The 26,867-nt window shown below is 43.7% G+C and overlaps 1 protein-coding gene across 1 annotated transcript in view; it reads right to left on the bottom strand.

Moving 5' to 3' along the window:
• Nucleotides 1-761: 761 nt before the first annotated feature.
• Nucleotides 762-26,867, bottom strand: part of ICE1 (interactor of little elongation complex ELL subunit 1) — a 478,826-nt gene continuing 452,720 nt past the window's right edge. Inside the window, exons 19-20 of the mRNA XM_082258761.1 lie at nt 18,921-19,019; nt 762-1,186 (exon numbers count right to left, since the gene is read on the bottom strand). Of these exons, the coding sequence (XP_082114887.1) occupies nt 1,008-1,186; nt 18,921-19,019 (278 nt within the window). The 3' untranslated portion in view covers nt 762-1,007. The remainder of the gene's footprint in view (nt 1,187-18,920; nt 19,020-26,867) is intronic.

A 26,867-nucleotide genomic window follows, 5' to 3' on the forward strand; every position in this document is an offset into this window, starting at 1 on the left:
GTTGTGCCCACCATGTAATGTGCTGTGCAGTGCCCACTATGTCATGTGTTGTGCCCACCATGTAATGTGCTGTATCCATGTATCCACCATTTAGTGTGCTGTGCCCACCATGTAATGTACTTTGCTATTACCCCCATGTATTGTACTATACTGTGCCCCCCCACAGACTCACCTCCCCTCTACCCTTTCTCTCTCTCGCCCCCTTAACCCCCTCTCTCCTACCACTCTCTCTCTCTTTCCCCCCACTCTCTCTCGCACCCCCTCTTTCCTACCACTCACTCTGTCTCTCTCACCCTCTCTCTATCCCCATTTTTCTCACCCCCTCTTTCTCTCTCTCACTTTCACCCCCCTCTCTCTCTCATCCCCTCGCTTTCAGCCCCCTCTCTCTCTCTTTCGACCCCCTTCTCGCTCTCTCAGCCCATCTCTCACTCTCTTTAATTTATTTTAACAAAAAAATGTTTGCGTTTTCATTTTATTTTATTTTTCATTTTATTTTTTTTCATAAAAAGGCCCACCAAAATCCTCAACACCAGGCCCATGATGCTCTTAATCCGGCCCTGCCTGGAGTTTCTTCTTTATAGTCTTCAACTGTCTAACCGTTGTTTTTCCAAGCACAACGGCTTCCTTTCTACCTTTACAAAAATATATGTTTGTTACATGCTTCAGTGATATATTAAAACCAAACTAATATGTGGTTATATGGACATAAAATGTTTAGGCCATTTTACACATTGTTAATTTGCACAAAGCATTGTTGCAATATATTTGCAAAATTTATTATACAAAAAATTTACAAGCAATATTTATAATGTACAGGCATACAATTTTCTGTTTCTGCTTTGCAAACTAGAAAAACAAAAATATATAAAAAAAATACTTAAATGATAATGGATTTTATCTACATAACAAAGTGCAAACTAATACATGGATGAAGGCACTTCCTTCCATATGTGCAAAGAAACTAGATTCAGGATTGCTTTGCACCTCAAAGATGGCATTATATTGAGTTACTTTATGAGTCCACACATAGATTCCAGTTCCTGCATACAGCTTGCAACTGCTGGTGGGATGTCATTCTTTGCAGACTCCTTCCAGGCTTGTAGTGTCTTGTATATTGCAGCTGGATCGCTTGGCGCCAAGTCAAAAAGCATGTACACACAGGCCAATTGCACTCCCCAAGGCATACCTGCACAATACAGAAATACAATTCATGAGTATCTCGCACAGCCCAAGTAATGTCACAGAGCAGATATAGGAAGGTTCTGCATAGATCAGCAAATTAAAGGGATTGTAAATGCATTTTTTTTAAACATACATGTCATATTTACTCCTCGAGCCCCCTTTTCTCAGGTCCCCTGCCGGTGCTCCTGTCTCCTCCTCCCCCTCACCGGGTGCCCACAATAGCAGGCTGCATGCTATGGGCGCACCCATGTGGGCTCTATTCTGAGCCGTCTCTGTGTATACATAGACATACAGAATGTGGCTCAGCTTGGCCCAACCCCCTCCTTACTGGTGGTGATTCGCTCCAAGACAATGAGGAGGGAGAACCAAGGGATCTGGTGCTCTTGTGCACATTGCTGGATCAAGATTTGGCTCAGGTAAGTATAGGGGGGCCGGGGAAGTTGCAAAGAGGTTTTAATGCAGTGAATGCATTAAGGTAAAAAATGTGCAGCCTTTTCAATCACTTTAAAGCTGATGTCAGGTTTGGTGATGTCAACCCCAGCAACTTTTGCTAAATATAGGCCTTTATCCTTCTAGAATTTGAAACTATGGGGTTGATTTACTAAAGGCAAATATACTGTGCACTTGCTCCTGAGCTTAGTAATTGAGGTAAAACTTCACTTTGCAAAGAATACTCAATCACATGCAAGGAAAATAAAAAACGGTATTTTTGTTTGTACATGATTGGATGACAGAAACCAGCAGAGCTTCCCCTCAGATCTAGAGCAAATGTACTTAACCACCTGCCGCCAAATCACATAACTGGTTCATCATTTGACTTCAAGCAATTGTACTGGGTTGCCGCCTGCAACTGCCAGTTTTTAAAGCCAATGGTTGGCTCTCTTGTAAAAACAACCTGAGCACCTAAGCAGCCACTCGATTGTTATTACAAGCAGTGGGAAGGGACGTTCCCCTCATCTCCCCAATTCCGCCGCCTTTTGCGGCTCTCCCGTCCTACCGGGAAACCAAAGCTACTAGCCAGAAACTCAGCCCGCTAGTTGGAGACCCCAAAAAAAAAAATGGGATTGGCTTTGATTGGGTCTCCACTATGGTAACCCAGAAGCAATGATGTGACATCACTTCTGGTTTACTGGCATCTTAACATAGTACATTTTTGGAAAATTTAAAGTATAAAAAAACACCAATCTTGGGGTTTTGAATGCTTTCATTTGCAAAGGAGGGATTTGGGGTCCTATAGATCCCAGACCCCTCCATAAAGAGGGGATCAGTGGCTGCGTGCGAGTGAGAGGAGCAGGTGTGTGACCGACCGCGTGTGAGTGTACCTCCCCCCCAGTAGAGCGGCGGCGAGCGGTGCTAGAACCCCCTCCCCAGAAGCAAAAGCGGACGGGCGGCGAGCGGGAAGGTAACCCCCCCTCCCTTGTTGCGGGCGGCGAGCGGTGCAGTAACCCCCCCTTTTCCGGCGGGCGGCGAGCGGTGCAGTAACCCCCCCCCGGACAGAGAGGGAGAAGAGGAGACTAGCAGAACAAAGGCTGATCGGGAAGTGACCGAGGGAGGCGGGTGCAGAGAGGAAGACTGACCGACTGAGGGAGGAATCGCCATCAGGAACTGCAAGTGACAGGCTTAAAGGGACACACACTAGGTAAGTAAGACTGGTGACTAAGATTAAACACTGACTGAGGGTGTAGTGTAGTACCTGAGTTTCTGTGAGTACCTATTACTACCTGAGTGCCTGTGAGTACCTATTACTACTGTGAGTTTTGTGCGACTGACCGGGTTGTGCGACTGTGAGTGTTGTGCGACTGTGAGTGTTGTGTGACTGACCGGGCTGTGCGTCTGTGAGTGTTGTGCGACTGACCGGGCTATGCGACTGTGAGTGTTGTGCGACTGACTGGGCTGTGCGTCTGTGAGTGTTGTGCGACTGTGAGTGTTGTGCATGTTGTGCGTCTGACCGGGTGGTGCGACTGTGAGTGTTGTGCGACTGACGGGGCAGTGCGACTGTGAGTGTGGTGCGACCGCGAGTGTAGTGCGACCGCGAGTGTGGTGCGACCGCGAGTGTTATGTGGAGATGAGTGTTGTGCGGAGATGAGTGTTGTGCGACTGTGAGTGCTGTGCGACTGTGAGTGTTGTGCGACTGAGTGTCAAGTGAGTGTCAAGTGAGTGTAGCGGAGTACCAGAGGGTGAGAAGGTAGAGTTAGGAAGCCAGGAAACAGCCACACAGGATAGATTTAAATTACTGAATCCCCATTAGATTAGTAGGTACAATGCCCAGCGGGTGTGGACATGCGACTCGGTGTACATCTTGTGATATGTATGCGATCGAGGGCGAACACAAATGCGCAAAATGTAAGCACAATGCTTCCCTGGAAGCTCAGGTCCTGACTCTAGGGAAGCAGCTGGCAACACTGAGCCAAATGTCCATAGCGAGGGAGAGCTGGGATCGTACCCGTCAAGCGCAGGCAGGGGCCTGCGCAGAGGTGGGCGGAGTAATGGAGGTGCAGGCATCAGAGCAGAGTAGAGGGGTGAGAGTTAGGAGGGGTAGAACGGGACAAGGCAAGGAGGCCGGTCCTGGGCTGGAGCACCCCAATAGATATGCCCCGTTGCGTGATGTTGGGGAAACCAGTCAGGGACCTGCATTGCTGGAGCAGAGCGACGCCCCTAACTGCCAGGGGAAGAACTCCTCCAGTGAGGCCGGGAGAAAGGGAAAGGAAAGACAGGTGCTGGTGGTAGGGGACTCAATCATTAGAAGGACAGATAGTGCAATCTGTCACAAAGACCGTGGGCGCCGAATAGTCTGTTGTTTACCCGGCGCTCGGGTTCGGCACATCGCGGATCGGGTGGACAGATTACTGACTGGGGCTGGGGAAAACCCAGCTGTCATGGTACACGTGGGTACCAATGACATAGGCAGAGGAAGATGGAGAGTCCTAAACAATTTTTAGGGACTTAGGAGCTAAGTTGAGGAATAGGACCTCCAAGGTAGTATTTTCAGAAATACTACCTGTACCTCGAGCCACACCAAAGAGGCAGCGGGAGATTAGGGAAGTTAACAAGTGGCTGAGGAGCTGGTGTATGTAGTAAGGAGGGTTTTGGGTTCCTGGAGAACTGGGCCGCCTTCTCAGTCGGCCACCAGCTCTATGGTAGGGACAAATTGCACCTAAATGGGGAGGGTGCAGCCGTACTGGGTGAGAAGATTTAAAAAAAAAGTTAGAGGGGCTTTTAAACTAGGTGATGGGGGGAGGGTACAGATGTAGAATTAGCCAGTGAAAAGCAAGATTCAGAGGGCACAAATGGGGACATTAGCGGTAGGGTTTTCGGAGCTCCTAAACCCAGGGTGGGTATGGGGAAAAATCACAAGAGCAGCCTGAAAACATCAAATGAGGATATATGTAAACGGCCAAAATTACGAGGTTTGTATACCAATGCCAGAAGCCTGGCCAAAAAGATGGGGGAGCTGGAGCTGCTGATGTTTATGGAGGACTTAGATTTTGTGGGTATAACAGAGACTTGGTTCGACAACTCTCATGATTGGATGACGACCATTCAGGGGTAATCCCTTTATCGCAGAGATAGAGAAGGTAAAAAGGGGGGAGGGGTATGTCTGTATATTAAGAACAGTATACAGGTAAATATGAGGGATGATATTAATAATGGAGCTATGGACGAGGCAGAATCCCTATGGGTAGAACTTCAAAGGGAAGGCACTGTGGGGAAGGCAATATTGGGTGTATGCTATAGGCCCCCCCAACCAGAGGGAGGAGGGGGAGGCGGACCTCCTTTTACAGATAGGATTGGCAGCAAGGATGGGAAATGTCATTATAATGGGGGACTTTAATTATCCAGATATAGACTGGGCAGAAGGAACCGCATACTCAGCCAAGGCTCGGCAGTTCCTAAATGTTTTGCAGGGCAATTCCATGGGTCAGATGGTGAATGCACCGACAAGAAACAATGCGGTACTTGACCTACTGATTACCAACAATACAGACCTGCTCACAGATTTAGAAATACGGGGCAACTTAGGAAACAGTGACCATAGGTCAATTAGTTTCAGTATTAATCATAGCAATAGGAAACATAAGGGTAATATAAGGACACCGAATTTCAAAAGAGCCAATTTCCCAAAACTGCGCTCTCTGCTAGAAAATATCAAATGGGATAGAACCCTGGGAACAAAGAACATGGAGGAAAAATGGGAGTGCTTCAAGAGCATACTAAACAAAGGGATTGACCAGTGCATTCCAAGGGGAAATAAATTTAAAAGAGCAAAACAAAACCCTGGGTGGCTAAACTCCAACTTAAAAAGGCATATTAATGCTAAAGAAAAGGCCTTCAAAAAATACAAGACTGAGGGGTCATTGGCAGCATTCAAGCATTACAAAGAGTGTAATAAGAAATGTAAAGACGAAATCAGGGCGGCTAAAATAGAACACGAGAGACATATAGCGGTAGAGAGTAAAAAGAACCCCAAAAAATTATTTAAGTATATAAATAGTAAGAAAGCGAGGCCAGAACACATTGGCCCCATAAAAGACGACAAGGGAGATTTGGCCACAGAGGACAGAGAAAAGGCGGTAGTGTTAAATAATTTCTTCTCTTCAGTCTTCACAAAAGAATCGGGGGGCTACACTAACCCAGCTTGTAAGGCCAAACTAAATAATACACCTCAGGAAGTACCGCCATGGCTAACAGAAGATAGACTTAGAACTAAACTAGAGAAACTTAACATAAATAAATCACCGGGACTGGATGGCTTGCACCCGAGGGTTCTTAAAGAGCTCAGCCAGGTGATTGCCAGACCATTATTCATGATTTTTAAGGATAGTTTACAGACTGGTATGGTGCCAGCTGATTGGAAAAAAGCCAACGTGGTACCAATATTTAAAAAAGGGCCGAGATATATCCTGGGTAACTATAGGCCGGTCATCAGTAGTCTGTAAGATTTTGGAGGGGATGTTAAGGGACCACATACAAGACTTTAGTAATGAAAATGGTATTATTAGTAGTAATCAGCATGGATTCATGAAAAATCGTTCTTGCCAAAACAATCTATTAACCTTCTACGATGAAGTGAGCTGCCACCTAGATCAAGGAAAGAGTGTGGATGTGGTGTATCTGGACTTTGCAAAGGCCTTTGACACTGTTCCCCACAAACGCTTACTGTTCAAACAAAGGAAGGTAGGTATGGACCATAAGGTGAGTACCTGGATAAAGAACTGGCTCCAGGGGAGAGTGCAAAGGGTGGTGATTAATGGGGAGTACTCGGATTGGGCAGGGGTGGAAAGTGGGGTCCTCCAGGGTTCTGTCCTGGGGCCAATGCTGTTTAATTTATTCATAAATGATCTAGAGGAAGGGATATCTAGTACAATCTCAGTATTTGCAGATGATACTAAACTAAGCATGCCAATATCTTCTATGCAGGATGTGGAAACCTTACAAGCGGACCTGAACAAAATAATGGGGTGGGCAACTACATGGCAGATGAGGTTTCTCCAGAAATAAAGAGATTATTCTCCCACTCTACAAGACTCTGGTCGGCCACATCTGGAGTATACTGTCTAGTTCTGGGCACCGGTCCTCAGGAAGGATGTGCTGGAACTGGAGAGAGTCCAGAGAAGGGCAACAAAAATTATTAGGGGAATGGAGGACATCAGCTATGAGGAAAGACTACAAGCACTGAACTTATTCTCTCTGGAGAAGAGACGATTGAGGGGGGATATGATATCAATGTACAAATACTGTACTGGTGACCCTAGCATAAGGAACAAACCATTCAGAGAAAGGGAATACAATAAGACACGTAGCCACTCACTAAAACTAGAGGAAAGGCGGTTTAACCTTAAAGAACGTAGGGGGTTCTTTACTGTCAGAACAGTAAGGATGTGGAATTCTCTTCCGCAAACAGTCGTATCAGCAGGGAGCATCGATCGTTTCAAAAAACTATTAGATGGGCACCTTAAAGACCACAACATACAGGGGTATACAATGTACGGTTAACAGCAAACACACACACACACATCATAGGTTGAACTGGATGGACTGATGTCTTTTTTTCAACCTCACTAACTATGTAACCCTACGTACTGAAGTAATAGCAACTAAAAAGGCCACCTACTTCGACAGAGTGAGCAGAGGAAGTTCTCGACTATATTCAAAGGGAGGCTTTTGAAGAACCAAATTGAGATCCCACTTAGGCACCAGGGATCGCACCGGAAGAGCCAGATGGTGAACTCCCTGCACAAAAGCAGGAACCAAGGACTTCGCTGCCAACGGCCTTTGGAAAAATATAGCATATAGGAAATCTGGCCCTTGATGGTGCCCAGAGCCAAACGTTGATCTACACCCAATTGTAGAAACTCCAACAGGCCAGACACAGAAAAGGAATGGGCAGAAACCCCCCCCGAGACTCGCACCAAGTAATGTACGCCTTCCAAACTCTATGATAAACCTTCTTGGAAGCAGATTTCCTAGCTTTTAACAGCATAGGAATCACAGACTCCGAGAACACCCATCCTTCAGCACCTGGCTTTCAATAGCCAAGCCGTTAAAGCCAGCGACTCTAAAGCAGGATGAAAGATTGGTCCCTGAAACAGAAGATCTTCCCTGAGAGGAAGTTTCCAAGGGATGTCTGCCACCAGCCTTACCAGGCTTGCGTAGCAAGACCGACGGGGCCAGTCTGGTGCCATCAGAATGACTGGAATCCCTTCTACTTCTTCTGCGTAGCAGTCTCAACAGAAGTTGCATTGGAGGAAAGGCATAAATCAGACAATATGGACCCCAAGAGGCCACCAGGGCATCTGTGGCGTTGGCCAGAGGATCCTGAGACTTTGAAATTAACCTCTACACCTCCCTGTTGAGATGAGAGGCCAACAGGTCCATATCAGGGGACCCCCACTGAAGGCACAGTTGATGAAACACCTTGGGGTGAAGAGACCATTCTAACGGATCCAACATCTGCCGACTGAGATAGTCCGCTTGCCAATTCTCTACCCCCGGAATGTGCACAGCAGAGAGGGCCGGAACATATAGTTCTGCCCACCTCAAGATACCAGCCACTTCCCGGGCCTCTCAGGGAAGATCTTCTGTCTCGGGGACCAATCTTTCATCCTGCTTTGGTTTATCATAGTATCTGGCCTGTTGGAGTTTCTACAAGTTTGGAGTTTGGCTCTGGGCACCATCAAGGGCCAAATTTCCGCTTTGGCTATATTTTTCCAAAGGTCATTGGCGGGAAGTCCTTAGTTCCTACTTTTGTGCAGGGAGTTCGCCATCTGGCTCCTCCGGTGCGATCCCTGGTGCCTCAGTGGGATCTCAATTTGGTACTGTCGGTTCTTCAAAAGCCTCCCTTTAAAAATATTTCAGAACTTCCTCTGCTCACTCTGTTGCAGAAGGTGACCTTTTTAGTTGCTATTACTTCCGCACGTAGGGTGTCGGAGTTGGCTGCGTTGTCCTGTCGTCGCCTTACCTGGGATTCATTGGGACAAAGTGGTGTTGCGACCCTGTCAGGCGTTCCTTCCTAAGGTTGTCTTGGGATTTCATTTGAATGAAGATATTGTGTTAACGTCCTTAGGTCCTAAACTGAAACAACCTAAGGAAATTGCTTTACATTCCTTAGATGTGGTCAGGGCGATTCGGGTGTACCTGGCGGTGACTGAGCCGATGCAGAAATCTGATGTTTTGTTTGTGCTTACGGATGGACCTCGTAAGGGGCAGGCCGCTTCTGCTGCGACTATTTCGAAGTGGATCAGGCAGACGGTGGTGCAGGCCTATTCTAATAATGGTCAGGTTCCTCCTTTCCCTGTTAAGGTGCATTCTATGAGGGCGCTCAGTGCCTCCTGGGCCTTCTGTCATCAGGCGTCAGTTGTTCAGGTGTGCAAAGCAGCTACATGATTGTCTGTACACACACAAAATTTTATAAGGTGGATGTACATGCATCTTCAGATGCAGCGTTTGGCTGAAATGTTTTGCAGGCTGCAGTTGCCGAGGCTTCCGCTTCTTGAGGGTGTAATTTTTTCCTGGTTCTGAGCTCCAGTTGGTTGCTGGTGGAGCTCCTGTTGTTACCTGGTTGGCTATGTTTAGCCTTATTGGGAATTCTACATATTGCTGTGTTTTTCCCACCCCTCATGTTGACACTGATTTGGGACATCCCAATGATCTATAAGACATGGAGCTGTGTTCGTCAGTGAACGAAAGAGAAAAATGAATTTTTGTCTTACCGTAAAATCCTTTTTGCTGAGGACCACTGACGGACACAGCCCCTGCCCCTCTGTTGGGTTGAGTTGTGGGTTCTTCTGACACTGCTTGTTACAAACTGAAGTCCTATAGCAGGAAGTGATGGTATACCCTCTGGGACTGCCTCAGGGGCGTACCCAAATTTATTTCCGCCTAGTCCTACTCCTGAAGAGAGAGCAGCATAATACCCAATGGTCTAAAAGACATGGAGCCGTGTCCGTCAGTGAACGAAAGAGAAGGGAGTGAGTTGAGTCTGGTGCAAAAAAAGGCTGGCCATTTGTGGTAAGACACACCATTTCAGTTTTTGAAATTTTGTTGCTTTAGACCAAAGCTTACTTTCTTTGTCCGCTGTGGAAGTTAAAAACACAGCTCAGCAAAAAGACCTTGTTTTTACAGCTTTTGCTCTTTTGTATAACGAAGAGGTATTTTATATTTTATATAATAACGTAAGGGTGGTAGAGAGGAGTGACATTATTGAAGGGATGAGTACAGAGGTAGAATCCGTGTGGGTAGAACTCCATAGGGAAGAAGTAAAGGGGAAAGTAAGAGTGGAGAAGAGTAGAGCTGGAATTTCTATCACTGTTGGGTAACGCGGCAAAGCTGGGGCCAGTCATATTGGGGGACATCAATTATCCCGACACTGACTGGGAAGAGGGGACTGCACACTCACTAAAGGCCTGTATTTTCATGAATATCTTACAGGACAACTACATGTCTCAGTTGGTGGATTCTCCTACTAGAAAGAATGCAGATCTATTAATCACTAATGACCCAGATCTAATCTCAGATGTAGGAGTCGGGGACAACTTGGGTTCTAGCAATCACAGGATGATCACATTTAGTGTAAATCACAAGACAGCAAGGCAAGAGGGGAACATAAGAACCCTAAACTTCAGAAGGGCAAACTTTCCTAAACTGTGCTCAATAATAGAGAAAATAAACTGCGACCAAACCCTAGGAACACTGATCACGGAGGAAAAATGGGAATGCTTTAGGAGCATATTAAACAAAAGCATCTCACAGTGCATTCCTTTGGGAAATAAATGTAAAAGAGCCAAGGCCAAACCGGGGTGGTTAAACCGTAATGTAAAAAAACTTATTAGGGAAAAAAAAATGTTCTTTAAGAGATATAAATCAGAGGGGACATTATCGGCTTTCCAGCAATACAAGGAATCGAATAAGAAATGTAAATACGACATCAAGGAGGCTAAAATCGACTTCGAGAGACAAATAGCAGAGGATAGTAAAAGGAACCCTAAGAAATTCTTTAAATATATTAATAGCAAAAAAACGATAATAAACGATGATGGGAGGATGGTTACAGAGGACACAGAGAAGGCAACTATACTAAATGCTTTCTTCTCCTCAGTCTTTAAACAGGAAAAGGAGGGGTATACTGACCACGACTGTATGGTTAGCAGTACTTCACATGACATGCCGCTATGGCTAACAGAGTGTGAAATCATGGAAAGACTGGATAACATTAACACAAATAAATCACCAGGACTGGATGGCGTGCATCCGAAAGTACTCAAAGTACTCAGTAAGGTTATATCTAGATCACTGTTCCTGATCTTTGCAGATAGTATTTTGACAGGAACTGTACCAGGTGACTGGAGGAAAGCAAACGGGATACCAATATTCAAAAAAGGGCAGAGGCATATCCCGGGAAATTATAGGCCGGTCCTCCTGATGTCAATAGTATGTAAACAACTGGAAGGGATGATAAGGGACTATATCCAAGAAGTCAACAACATCATCAGCAGTAATCAGCACAGGTTTACAAAAGGACGTTATTGTCAAAACAATCTGTTAACATTCTATGAGGAGGTGAGCTGTGAGCTAGATAGGGGAGACCAGTGGATGTGGTGTATCTGGATTTTGCTAAGGCATTTGATACAGTTCCCCACAAACGCTTAATTTACAAACTAAGGTCTGCAGGCATAGACCACAAGGTTTGCTCTTGGATAGAAAACTGGTTAAAGGGGCGTGTCCAAAGGGTGGTAATAAATAACGCGTACTCAGATTGGTCTGGGTGTTAAGTAGGGTCTCCCAAGGCTCAGTCATGGGATCAATTTTGTTCAATTTATTCATAAATAGCATTGAGGACGGGATCATTAGCTCAATCTCAGTTTTTCCAGATGACACAAAATTAAGCAGGACAATAACTTCAAATCATGGTGTAGAAATCTTACAGAATGACCTGAACAAAATAACAGGCAACTACATAGCATATGAGGTTTAATGTGGAGAAGTGTAAGTTTTTAGTCCCCAAGTGCAATACCTAACGCAAAATACGCTTTAGGGGGGGACCTTTGGGGGAATGAAAAATTGAGAAAGATCTGGGAGTCTTAGTAGAAGGTAGACTAAGCAATAGCATGCAATGTCAAGCTGCAGGTCACAGGAGCCCCGTCTGAAAAATAAAGGTTTAAAAAAAAAACACCCCTCAAGAGGGAACAGCCCCTCTTAACCACTTAAGCCCCGGAAGATTTTACCCCCTTCCTGACCAGGGCCTATTTTGCGATTCGGCACTGCGTGATTTTAACGGACAATTGCGCAGTCGTGCGACGCTGTACCTAAACGAATTTGACGTCCTTTTTTTTCCCACAAACAGAGCTTTTTTTTGGTGGTATTTGATCACCTGTGCGATTTTTTGATCATGCGCTATAAACAACAAAAAAATGGCGTCAATTTTGCAAAAATAGCAATATTTTTCACATTTTTTATATGAAATTCCCCCAAAAAAATGTAAAAATCAAAATTTTTTAACATTTTCAGCCAATTTGTTTTATGCTACATAGGTTTGGTAAAAAAAAAAAAAAAAAAAAAAAAATCGCAAAAAGCGTATTTTGATTGGTTTGCGCAAAAGTTATCGCGTTTACTAACAAAGGGAAAGATTTTTGTCATTTTTTTTAACACGTAATGGCGATCTGCGATTTTTTTTGCGGTACTGCGACATTGCGGCGGACAGATCGGACCCTTGACTGACATTTTTGACACTTTTGGGGTTACCAGTGACATTTCTACAGTAATCAGTGCTATACATATGCACTGTTACTGTAAAATTACATTGGCAGTGAAGGGGTTAACTTTTTTTGAGAGGGAGGGGTTATGTGTGTCCCTAGGGGCGTGATTCTAACTGTGATTGGCTGTGGCTTGAGCTGTAGGAACAGTGATCAACGGTCCTACATAGTAGAACCGTATGATCACTGTTTTTACACAGGGGAGAATGACAGGCGGCTTGTTTACATCAGCCGCCTGACTTTCTCCCTCTGCAGTGACGATCGCCGAGTGACCGGCGGACATCCGGGGGCGCGCACTCGCTCCCTAGACCCTCACAGGCTAGCGACGTAGATCTACGTCACTCTGCCTGTGAGGGGCTGACTGCCGACGTAAATAGTCGTGCGGCAGTCGGCAAGTGGTTAAACAGCAGCATGCAAAACTTTGCGGCCAGAAGAAGCATCCGCAGATGCCAAAGTATCCACCTTATAGAATTTAGTGAAGGTATGAACAGATGACCAAGTGGTCACCTTGCAAACTTGTGATATTGAAGCCTGATGAAAGAAAGTCCAAGAAGCACTCAGCGCCCGACTAGAATGCACCGTGACAGGGAAAGTTGGAACCTGACATTTAATGGAAAAGGCCTGTTTGATCCATCTGGAGATGGTAGCTGAAGAAGCGGCCAGCCTTTTTCTTGGTCTGTCCATAACCACAAAAAGGCAAGTCAGACCTCCGAAAAGACTCACTAGCTGCCAGATACACCCGAATCGCACAAACCACATCCAAGTTATGCAAGGCAAATTCCTTGGGATGAGCCGGCTTGGGACACAAGGAAGGCAACACAATGTCCTCATTCAAATGGAAGTCAGAGACAACTTTGGGCAGGAATGATGGACAGGGACGAATAACCACTTTATCCCTATGGACCACAAAATAGGGACCGTGACAGGATAATGCCGCCAATTCTGATACCCTGCGGGCCAAGGTAACAGCCACCATGAAAGTCACCTTCTGGCATAACGTAGGCAAGGTAAACTCCTGAATATTCTCAAATGGAGGTTTCTGAAGAACTGAAAGTACAAAATATAAATCCCATGATGGCAAAAGAGACCATACAGGTGGAGCCACATGTCGAATCCCCTGAATGAACGTACGAGCTAAAGAGTGCGTGGCTAGGGGTCCCTGAAAGAAATTCACCAAGGCAGACACCTGGCCCTTGATGGTAATCAAGGCCAACTTCTGATCAACACCCTGTTAAAGAAAGGTAAGATCCGAGCCACAGAAAAGGATTGAGGATGAGCACCAATCGATACACAACCAAGAAATATACGCTTTCCACATACGATGGTATATCTTGCTGGAAGACGACTTCCTCGCCTTCACCATAATAGGGATCACGGATCGAGACACACCTATATTCCTCAGTACCTGGCTTTCAATAGCGAAGCCATTAAAACCAGCCACTGTAAAGCAGGATGGTAGATCAACCCTTTGGACAACTGGTCTGAGAGAAAGCCCCCAAAGGATGTTTAGAGCCACCAGGATGATTGGAAGATCCTCATTCTTGATTTCTCGCAGGAACTGCATTAGAAGTCTTAACCGAGGATGATACTGGCCTTACCATAGCCCTTGGATAACTGCGGCGTCTGTCAGAGGACACTGTGACCTCATCAGGAACCTCTGTATCCTCCTGTGGAGCCGAACTTGCTAAAGGAGCTGCATGTAAGACTGTGCAAACAGATGTGTCTTGAAGGTGGATACCACCAGACTCAGAACTTGTATGCAAAATGGAAGAGAGAACTCATGTATTAACAGAGGAACTGAATTTATTCTTTCTTGAGAAGAGGAGATTAAGGGTGGATATGGGGTCCATATAGTGAACTTGTTGTTGAGTTATTCACTTTAGGGTCAACACAGAGGACAAGGGGGCACTCTTTACATCTAGAGGAAAACAGATTTAGTCTCCAAATGCAGAACGGTTTCTTCACTGTAAGAGCTGTGAAAATGTGGAATGTACTCCCTCCAGAGGTGGTTCTGGCTAGCTCACTAGATTGCTTTTAAAAAGGCTTGGATTCTTTCCTGGGTGTACATAATATAAATGGGTACTAATATTTATAGGTAAAGTTGATCCAGGCAATATCCGATTGCCTCTCAGGGGATCAGGAAGGATTTTCCCCCCTTACTGTAGCAAATTGGATAATGCTTTGCTGGGGGTTTTTTTCGCCTTCCTCTGGATCAACTGCGGGTATAGGATTGTGTATATAGGATTGTATTGTTGGGTTTTCTGTACTGTTTTTTTTGTTTTTTATTGGTTGAGCCAGATGGACCTGTGTCTTTTTTCAACCTGACTATGTAACTATCTGTGTGACAGCAGCGGTGAATCTAGGCCTGTGGTCCCTGAAGTTTGTGCAGAGGAAGGACCACCCTGGTCAGAAATAGAATCAGACTTAGGTAAATCAATTCCCTGGAAAGGGATAGGGGGGACCTTAGGTAGTTCAGACATCCCCTGAACCCTTGAAGGAATTAAATTTGCACAAGGAGACTCAGGACCTAAAAAAACCTGAAAAGGACAAGCCTTGTCACCCTTTCTGGGTACCCCCAAAAGAAACATTTTGCGGATCTCCTAGATGCTCACTAAAGAAGTCCACGGGGCCATAAACCAGCAAAGATGTCCCCTTACCCCAATAATGGGTGAGGGCAGACCTTCATGTTGAAGGAGTATTGTCTGCTGGTCGGGGGAAGCTAGCTCTAGGCTTAACAGACCAAGGTTGCTTGGAACCTCCCGGGGAAGATTTAAAAGATCTATTTCCCTTATTCTCTGTTCCAGAAGCATGAAATCATTTTCTATGGGCTGAGAAGGAGGGCCCCCGTCTGCAGCGAGGCTCCTTTCCTTTCCTTGACTGTGGCAGGATGGTACTCTTCCCCCCAGTGATACCCTTAAGGTCGTCATCCAGGGTAGCCCCTAACAAGTGATCGCCTTGAAAGGGCAGATCAATGAGAGCTTTCTTAGAGGCTTGGTCTGCTGACCAATTCTTAACCCACAGCACACGCCTAATCACCATGGCTGAAACAGAAAGTTTGGACAGCATAGGAGCTGTATCCAAAGCTGCATCACAAATAAACTGCAGTCCATGGACCAACTGGTCCGCTAAATCAACATAAGCAGCGGTGACCTGCTCACCCCCCAGGCTCTGGCGCAAAAGCTTGGCCCATTTAGTTAGGGTCTGAGACACCAGGGCTGAGGAAAAGACTGGCCGCAATGCCGAACCAGCCACAGTAAACACGCTGCGTGACACAGCCACCACTTTCTTGTCAGCTGGGTCCTTAACCACTTTAGCCCCAGCCCTATTTCGGACACTTTTTGTTCACAAGTTAAAACCAGTATTTTTTCCTAGAAAACTACTTAGAACCCCCAAACATTATATATATATTTTTAGCAAAGACTCTGGAGAATAAAATGTCGGTCATTGCAAAATTTTTTGTCACGCGGTATTTGCGCAGCGGTCTTTAAAACGCCATTTTTTTGGAAAAAATTTGAAAAATCACATTTCACTGCATTTAAAAAATACTAAACAGTAAAGTTAGCCCATTTTTTTTGTATATTGTGAAAGATGATGTCACGCCGAGTAAATAGATACCAAACATGTTACGGTTTAAAATTGCGCCCCCCCGTGGGATGGCGACAAACTACGGTCAATAGAGATCTCAATCTGCGACGCTTTAAATTTATTTAACGGTTACCAGTTTAGAGTTAGAGTGTAGCTCTTTTTTTTTAATTATTGCCCACGCTCTGGCGATCGCGGCGATACCTCACATGTGTGGTTTGAACAGCGATTTCATTTGCGGCTCGACTTGCGTATACGTTTTTTTTGTGCGCGAGCTAACGGTGACGGGGACGGCTAAATTTTTTTTTTTTTTTTTTTTCCTATTTATTTTTTCTTTTTTTTTAAACTTTATTACAGGTTTTTAAAAAAAAAAAAAATCTGATCACTTTTATTGCTGTCACAAGCAATGTAAACATCCCTGGTGACAGCAATATGTCGTGACAGGTACACTTTATGGAGGGATCGGGGGTCTAAAAGACCCTAGACCCCTCCACTACACTTCCCTGTATGCAAAATGCCGAAAACGGCATTTTTGCATACAGCCGTTTTTCAAATCTGCCGCCTTTTGCAGCACAGTAACCCGGACGTGACGTCATGGACGCCGCCTCCGGGTTACGTCATCGGAGACCCGATCGATGCCGTTTCCGGCATTCATCGGGACTCCATCCAGCCGGCGGACATGCCGGCTGGGTGCTCGGGGCTCCCGGTGGGACGGTAGCCCCGAGCAAAGCCGCGGAAGGCGGCGGGAGGGGGGGGACGTCCCCTCCCGCCCCCCCGGGTAACGATCGAGCGGCTCCCGCATCGATCGTTACCGACGGAAAGCCGACCGTCGGCTTCAAACAACGGTACCGGGATGATGCCTCTAGCTAGAGGCATCATCCCGGTGTAACCACTCAAAGTCAGCCGACGTAGAGGTTACGTGACTGGTAGTAAAGTGGTTAAAGGATGGTGATTCCTCTACTGGGATTATGGTTGCTGGAGGGTCCACCAGTGGTGGACTAGTCCACTTTTTTACAAGTGACTCCTCAAAAGGGTAATGTACAGCAAAACGTTTGGGGACCACAAAAGGTAATTTTGGTATTCCCATTCCTTACAGGAAAACCTGTCAAAATCTGCCAAGACGTCGCACACTTGACTAAATTTTAAATCTTGTGGGTAGGTAGAATCGCATCTTTCAAAATGTTAGTGCTCCCAAAAATTCTGTACATGTTCCATATTCTCCCGGTCCTACTTAAAACGTCCCATCTAACCAGTATGTCTAGATGTCTCAAACAATTCCTTTAGCAGGGCAAAAGAGCATGCTGCTCCCTTAGACACCTCATTCTTCACAAACAATCTGGAGGTTTAGGTCTTCCCGACATAGGAGATTATTATTTAGCCGCCTTATTAGCACAGCTCTCAAACTGGTTTAGAAACACAACATCATCTTGCTCGGTAGACTTAGAAACTGCTTGCTCCCACTCTAATGATATCTCTCTTTTACTGCTTGCAGATTCGTGGAGACCACCTAATCTCTCTAACCTGCCTCCACCCACTCATGCCTCCATTAAGGCATGGAGATCACTCCTCCACCAATCCCAATCCGACCCAACCAGCACGTTACTGAAAGTACCGATTGGAATCTTCAAAACTCTGATCCCTAATCTCTCAATCTGTCCTATTAAGGAGATGGGTTTAGCCTGGGTCACTGACCTACTAATAGGTGACTCCCTCAAACCTTTCGCAGTACTGTGCTCACATTATGACCTCCCCAGATCTACATTCTTCACCCACTCCCGCATTACTTCTTTTCTGAAGAAGCACCCTCCATCAACCATCAAAATTAACTTCCAAGCGTGGAACTATCTCACCCAAGCCCCTACCTCTGTCAAAGGTACCTCCCTGTTTTACTCCATTTTGCAAAACAAGTTCCACCTGACCAAAACTACACCCATGTTAGCCTGGGAAACCAACCTAAAAAGAGAATTCCCATTACAGCAATGGTCCCTAGCCCTAAGATACGGATACCAATCCTCCCACTGAGTCAACCACTGGGAAACCTCTCAAAAACTACTAGCTCATTGGTATAGGACTCCTCACCAGCTAGCGAGATTCTACCCCTCCCAGTCTCCACTCTGCTGGAGGGAATGTGGCCAACTAGGTACACTCCTACACACATTCTGAACCTGTAAAACTCTCACCAGCTTTTGGAATAAACTGTTCGGCATTATAGCTGAAATCACTGGTGTAATTGGTAAACCCGACCCGGCTCTGGCCATCTTATTGCTTGGAATTGATACCTTCCCGCCTCCATTCAAAACCGTAGTTTCCCATATACTAATTACCGCTAAATTGGTCATAGCTAGGTATTGGAGAAGCACTCTTACCCCAAATCCCTCAGAGGTGCTCATTCAAGTCCAACTGAATTTCCAGTATGAACGCCTCTTAGCACTCAGATCCTCCTCCTAGGCCTCTTTTGAAAAACGTTGGAAGACATGGGTTGACTGGTACAAATAGACGCCTGATAACTCATATGTAACTCCAAACCTACCTTTTCAGCTTTTCACGCCGGTTGATATTTAGCCCATGTTTATCAGTCCTGATATTTTCTCTTTATTTTTTCTTTTCTTGCTCATCTGGTCTTCCAACAAAACCCCCTTCTAATGAGCATAACACCACCTTACTATTACCCTAATGCCACATTGGTGTACACATGATATTTCCATTCTTTTACGGTTGTTTAATTCCTATGTTATCACCTATTTACATTTTTTTCGTATGTTCCACTATTCATTCATTCATGCATGGTTGTTTGTACTATTTTACCTGCTACATTTGTTAAACCCGTGGCTGCGTCCGCTACCATCTGTTGATCACTTCTTCTTTCAAAACGTAATAAAAACCATTTGAAATAAAATGTATCTTTACCTTCTTCATTAGCATGTTGTAGAAATGCAGTGATAACAGTGCCAATGTTTTTCACAGCAGTAACAAAGCCTTCCTTTAATCCCATTTCACACAGATGCCCTAAAATAAGAAATTACATAATAATGACAATTAAATTACCGATTCACCACTGCGAGAAATATTGCTCAATCAAAAATCAATGCCCAAAACCAACACTCCCTTCATATTTTCAGAAGAACTGACAGTATTACTTGTGTCACTAGGGAGACAATAGAAGCTTAAAAAAAAAAACTATTGCTAAACAGCTGCTGAATGTAAAAAAATAAATATATATATATATTATATATATATATATATATATATATATATATATATATATATATAACATGTATAAATATACAGTGCCTTGCGAAAGTATTCAGCCCCCTTGAACTTTTCGACCTTTTGACACATTTCCGGCTTCAAACAAAGATATAAAACTGTATTTTTTGTGAAGAATTAACAACAAGTGGGACACAATCATGAAGTGGAATGAAATTTATTGGATATTTCAAACTTTAACAAATAAAAAACTGAAAAATTGGGCGTGCAAAATTATTCAGCCCCTTTACTTTCAGTGCAGCAAACTCTCTTCAGAAGTTCAGTGAGGATCTCTGAATGATCCAATGTTGACCTAAATGACTAATGATGATAAATAGAATCCACCTGTGTGTAATCAAGTCTCCGTATTAATGCACCTGCACTGTGATAGTCTCAGAGGTCCGTTTAAAGCGCAGAGAGCATCATGAACAACAAGGAACACACCAGGCAGGTCCAAGATACTTTTGTGGAGAAGTTTAAAGCCGCATTTGGATACAAAAAGATTTCCCAAGCTTTAAACATCCCAAGGAGCACTGTGCAAGCGATAATATTGAAATGGAAGGAGTATCAGACCACTGCAAATCTACGAAGACCTGGCCGTCCCTCTAAACTTTCAGATCATACAAGGAGAAGACTGATCAGAGATGCAGCCAAGAGGCCCATGATCACTCTGGATGAACTGCAAAGATCTACAGCTGAGGTGGAAGACTCTGTCCATAGGACAACAATCAGTCGTATACTGCACAAATCTGGCCTTTATGGAAGAGTGGCAAGAAGAAAGCCATTTCTTAACCACTTGCCTACAGTGCACTTTCACCCCCTTCCTGCCCAGACCGATTTTCAGCTTTCAGCGCTCTCAAACTTTGAATGACAATTACTCAGTCATGCAACAATGTACCCATAAAATTTGTGTCCTTTTTTCACACAAATAGATCTTTCTTTTGATGGTATTTAATCACTACTGGGTTTTTTATTTTTTGTGCTATAAATAAAAAAAGAAAGAAAATATTGTGAAAAAACGCATTTTTCTTTGTTTCTGTCATAATGCAATATAGTAATTTTTCTTCACAAATTTTGGCCAAAATTTATACTGCTACTTATCTTTGGTAAAAATAACCCAAATAATTGTATATTATTTGGTCTTTGTGAAAGTTATAGAGTCCACAAGTTATGGCGCTAATCATTGAAAATTGATCACACTTGATCACACCTGATGTACTGAAGGCCTATCTCATTTCTTGAGACACTAAAAAGTCAGGAAAGTACAAATACCCCCCAAATGACCCCTTTTTGGAAAGTAGACATTCCAAGGTATTTAATAAGGGGCATGGTGAGTTTTTTGAAGTTGTAATTTTTTCCCACAATTCTTTCCAAAAGGAAAGAGGCATTTTTTTGCGGCTTTTTTGAGGCATAATGAGTCTTTTGAACGTGTCATTTTTTTCCACAAGTTTTTGGAAACTGTGGAAAGAAAATGAAAATGCATTTTTTTTTTACACAAAGTTGTCTATTTATGAAATATTTCCAACAAATAGCATGTACATAGCAAACATTGCACCCCAAAACATTCTGCTACTCCTCCTGAGTATGTAAATACCACATGTGTGAGATTTTTTCACAGCCTGGCCACATACAGAGGCCTAACATCCAAGTAGCACCGTCCGACATTCTAGGAGCACAAATTACACATATAATTTCCTGACAACCTATCGCACTTTTGAAGGCCCTGGAGCACCAGGACAATGGAAACCCCCATAAAATGACCCCATTTTGGAAAGCAAACAGCCCAACGTATAATTTTTGAGGCATAATGAGTCTTTTGAACATGTCATTTTTTTTCCACAAGTTTTTGGAAAATGTATAAAGAAAATGAAAACGCATTGTTTTTACACAAAGCTGTCCATTTATGCAATATTTCTAACACATAGCATGTACATAGCAAAAATTGCACCCCAAAATACATTCTGCTATTCCTCCCGAGTATGGCGATACCACATGTGTAACACTTACACAGCCTAGCCACATACAGAGGCCCAACATCCAAGTAGCACTTTACACAAAGTTGTCCATTTATCCACTTTAAGACTGGGCCTATTTTTGACACTTGGTGTTTACAAGCTAAAAATCATTTTTTTTGCTAGAAAACTACTTAGAACCCCCAAACATTATATATATATTTTTTTTAGCAGAGACCCTAGAGAATAATATCGTTGCAATATTTTTTATCACACCATATATTTGCGCAGCAGTCTTCCAAATGCAATTTTTTTGAAAAAAATTCACTTTTTTGAATTAAAAAATAAGAAAACAATAAATTTAGCCCAATTTTTATCCATAATGTGAAAGATAATGTTACGCCGAGTAATTAGATACCCAACATGTCATGCTTCAAAATTGCGCAGGCTCGCGGAATGGCGCCAAACATTGGTACTTAAAAATCCCCATAGGCAACATTTCAAAAATTTCTACAGGTTACCAGCTTAGAGTTACAGAGGAGTTCTAGGGCTCAAATCATTGCTCTCGCTCTAACGACCGTGGTGATACCTCACATGTGTGGTTTGAACACCGTTTACATATGTGGGCGGGACTTGCGTATGCGTTCGCTTCTGCGCGCGAGCTAACGGGGACAGGTCGCTTTCATTTCTTTTTTTTTTCCTATTTATTTTATTCATTATTTTTTTATTTTTACACAGTTTAAAAAAAAATGTTTTGATCATTTTTATTCCTATTACAAGGAATGTAAACATCCCTTGTAATAGAAATAGGCATGACAGGTCCTCTTTATTGTGAGATCTGGGGTCAAAAAGACCTCCCACCTCACAACTACACTAAAAAAAGAAAAAAAAAAATTGTTGAAAAAAAAAAAAAAAAATTGTTGAAAAAAAAAAAAAATAAAAATAAAACATACGGCCCTTTAACCAACTCAATACTGGGCACTTAAACCCCTTCCTTCCCAGACCAATTTTCAGCTTTTAGCGCTGTTGCATTTTGAATGACAATTGCGCGGTCATGCAACACTGTACCTAAACCAAATTTGTGTCATTTTTTTCCCCACAAATCAAATTTTGGTGGTATTTGATCACTGCCAGGTTTTTCTTTTTTGGTGCACAAATAAAAAAAGACCGAAAAGTTTGAAAAAAAAAAAGATTTTTTGTTTAGGTTATAAAATTTTGTAAATGGATACGTTTTTTCCTGCACTGATGAGCACTGATGACGCCGCACTGACAGGCACTGATGAGGAGACACTGATGGGGTGGCACTGATATGCAGCACTGATGGGCACTGATAGGTAGCACTGATATGCAGCACTGATATATAGCACTGATATGCAGCATTGGTGGGCACTGATAGGCAGCACTGATGGGGACTGATCGGCGGCACTGATGGGCACTGATAGGCTGCACTGATGGGCACTGATAGGTGGCACTGATGGGCGGGACTGATCGGCACTGATGGGGGGCACTGATGGGCACTGATAGGCAGCACTGGTGGGCAATAATGGGCACTGGTGGGCGGCACTGATAGATGGCAATAACGGGCACTGGTGGGCAGCACTGATAGATGGCATTGGTGGGCAGCACTGATAGGTTGGCACCACTGGCAGGCTCTCTGAGCCCTGTTTGCCATCCCTGGTGGCCATGGTGGGCATCCCTGGTGGTCATGGGTGGGCATCCCTGGTGGCTCTAGTGGCACCCCCTCCCCCCAGGGCTGCACTGGTAATCAATCATCTGATTACCAGCACAGAACCCCCTTGTGATCAGTGAGTAATCAGAAATACTCACTGATCACCCCGGCTGCAGAATCGATCCTCTGCTCTTCTCCTCACTGACAGGATCTGTCAGGAGGAGAAGAGATCGAAGCCATTACAACGGCTGTATTGACATTACATAAAGAAACAAAGAGGAGAAGCGCTCTAAGTGCAGACAGTTTATTGATGTACAAGGCAATGTATATAGTAACTCACTAGACGTTAATGAAGGTCAGGCTGTGTAACTCCAGTTGATCTTAAGACATCCTCTGGGGGGAGGGGGGTGTGCCATCCATTCCAAAGCGCCGTCCGTGGCTGAGTCAGTGTAGTTGGGAGGAAAGAAAGCCGGCTGCCTCCCGCCTCAGCACACGATAAGCGGTCGGATGTGAATGACCGGCGGCTGCGATGTCCCGTTGGTAGCTGGAAGCACTCCCGTCACCAGGGGTGGTGTGATCAGACAGCAAAGTACGGCATGCACGACACGTTTCTGAGCATGCGCGGGGACAGTCTACCCGGCGCGCTCTTTCTTCAGGTGCTAGAGTGCCGTGGATTCTACAAAGTTTATGTATTGCTGGATTGATTAGTGATTCAACACAGCTGGGAGAGGGGAAAAAATAGCTCGAAGATAAAAGGGTTGTACTTGGAACCAGAGCTTAAAGCAACCAGTTCATTTTAAAACACAGCAACTATAAAAACAAATATACATAATTAAACAGAATTAAAAACATATCAAAAGTGGATTGCACTCGGTCGGCTGGCCACAGATTCACGTGTATGGGGCTAAAAACGGCAAATTCTCATAAGACTCATGCATATGTAATAATGAAAAATAAATAATAGATAATACATATTGATCAAAGTGGAAAGGTGAGCCTGAGACTCATCATGGCTCCTAGAGATCACAATTGCAGTATTGAAAATCATTGAAATTGATGAAATTGTTAATACCTTGGGAATAAAATACAATCTATACCTATGAACAGCAGGTATGAAAAGGGGAGGAGGGGGGGGGGGGGAACTGACTCAATATTATAATATTGATATACTTAGGACCAGTAGTCCAAAAAAACAATGTAACATGATAAAATATTGTAACATGATAGAACATTCATCATGCAGCACAATACAAAAATCTTATATAAATTATCTAATAAAACCCTGTGAATGTAATGTATATGTAAAAACCGTCTGATTTTATGGGTGTATAAGAACACTGGGGATAAAAAATATGTGGATAAAAAGAGTAAAAACGAATAAAAGCTACATATCTCACAAGGGGACCAAGCTTATATGTGGTTATTAGCGAATACATATATTAGGATGGGAAATGTATGTGAAAAGATATATAAGATTATGGAAAATTATTAATTAAAAAAATTGTATTAATTGGAAAATGGAAGAGAGGGAGGAAGAGAACCTAAATTATAGAATGGTGTGTACGTCTAATTCCTCGTTTAATCCTCGAGGGGCGAGAACATCTAGCGTGTATATCCAAAAGGTTTCTCGCATACATAATTTGGAAAAACGTTCTCCTTCTGGCAGATCTTTCGGGATGGATTCAATGACCCAAATTTTTAATCCCTCAGTCGATTTTCCATGAACTTCTGAAAAGTGTCGCGGGACACTGAAGGTCACACCCACCTTCAATGAGACGGCGGTGTTTCCTAAAACGTTGTCTGACTGGTCTGATGGTTCGACCCACATAAAGAAACTGACACGGGCATATCAGGCAATAGACAACATACTCAGTAGAGCAGTTGTAAAAATTATCTAAGACATAGGTTTTATCATTATGTGTGAAGTCTTTTTGGCCATGTCTCACAAAGGTGCACATTTTGCAAAATTTTTTCCGGCATGCGTACATGCCTTTCAGCGGGATCATCCAGGGCAAGTGATTGGTGGCCTTGGTGTTCTTTAATTTGCTTGGCGCAATCTTATTTTTCAAGGTGGTAGCCCTCCTATATGTCACTTTTGGTTTCTCTAGAATAACGGAATTCAGGTGGGGGTCCTGTTTTAAGATATCCCAATGTTTTGATAGAATTTTTTCCATTTTTTTGTAGTGGCAATGAAACCTAGTAACAAATCGAACCGGCTGATGTTCTTCTCTGGCTTTGGAGCTGGGGAGTTTCCCTGGAAGATATGCTTCATAAGCTGAATTGACCAGGTCGTCAGGGTAGCCTTTTTCTGAAAATTTTTTCTTTAGGTGTTCGCTTTGGGCTACATAGTCTAGATCCCTAGTACAGTTCTGTCTCAACCGACAGAACTGGCCTTTAGGTATATTTTTTGTCCATTGGGGGTGATGGCAACTATTGTAATGAAGATAGGAGTTTCTGCCCGTGGGTTTATAGTAGTTTTTTGCATATATGTGATGTGACTCGTGTCCAAGTTCCAGATCTAAGAAAGGCATAGAGTCTGGATGTGAGACTGACGTAAAGGAAAGGCCCAGGGTGTTATTGTTACAATGGCTGACAAAACCGTCAATTTGGGAGGCGGAGCCATCCCAAATGACGATAATATCGTCAATGTACCGCCCAAAGAAAACAATGTGTTGGGCAAATGGGTTGTTCCGCCAGATGTTTCTCAATTCCCAGAAACCCATGGTCAGATTTGCATATGACGGAGCAAAGTTCGCTCCCATGGCTGTCCCGTTTATCTGTAAATAAAAGGTGTCCTCAAACTGAAAATAGTTGTGAGTTAAACAAAAATGTGTTGCTTCCAGGATAAAAGACACTTGATCATGGTGTAAGGAGGAGTCCTGAAGAAGAAAATGTTGTATGGCTTGTAAGCCTATATTGTGGGGAATGGAGGTATACAAAGAACTGACATCCAAGGATAACCAGATGTAACTGTCTTCCCATCTATATGGAATGATTTGTTCTAATAGGTGGCCTGAATCGCGTATATATGATTGCAGGCTTTGGGCCAAAGGTTGCAGGAAAACATCAATGAACTGTGAGAGGCCACTAGTCACACTGTTCATTGCTGCTACAATGGGTCTGCCTGGGGGATGTAGGGGGTCTTTGTGGACCTTTGGTAAGTGATAAAAGTAAGGGGTGTTGTAATAGTCCTTTTTTAAGAAAGCTGCCTCATCTTTATTTATCACTTTATTCAGTAACGCAGATTGTACCAATTGTTCAACCTCAATTTTATACGCGGGTAATGGGTCTTTATGGAGTCTCAAGTATGTTTTATTATCATTTAATAATCGAGTGGCTTCGTTGATGTAGTCCGTTTTGTTCAATAGGACAATACCACCTCCTTTATCCGCAGATCTTATGATGAGATCAGGGTTGTCAGATAATCGCTTAAGGGCCTGAGATTCACCATAATTAAGATTGGAATGGGAATTTTTGGTCGGTTTGGACGTGTCTAAACACATGGCTTGAAGGTCAGCAAAAACCGTCCTATAAAAAGACTCTAAGTATGGGCCTTTTGAGCGGGTAGGGTAAAATACAGATTTAGGGCGTAGGTCCGTATGGATAAAATGTGGCGACTCTGGGAGATGCTGTGTGAGTAACAGCATATCCAGATCCGAATCTTCACTCTCACAGGGATCATAAGTGCTAAAGGGACTTCCAGGGATGGCTTCCTCTATGGAAGTGGATACATTAATTTCTACTTTGTCCATGAGAGGGGTACTATCAGTCTGTTTGGACTTTATGTTAAAATAGCGTTTTAATGTGAGGTTCCGTATGAATTTCTTCAGGTCTCGAAATAATTGAAAGGAATTGGGAAAGGAGGTGGGGGCAAAACTTAGGCCTTTATGTAGCAGAGATAGGTCATATTGGTTTAATGGAACAGAGGACAAATTGAAAATCTTTATAGTCTCCGCTGTTTGGTGTTTGTTTTTGGTAATTCGCTTA

This window comes from Pelophylax lessonae (assembly GCF_965119305.1).
Source record: "Pelophylax lessonae genome assembly, chromosome: 5".
NCBI lineage: Eukaryota > Metazoa > Chordata > Amphibia > Anura > Ranidae > Pelophylax > Pelophylax lessonae.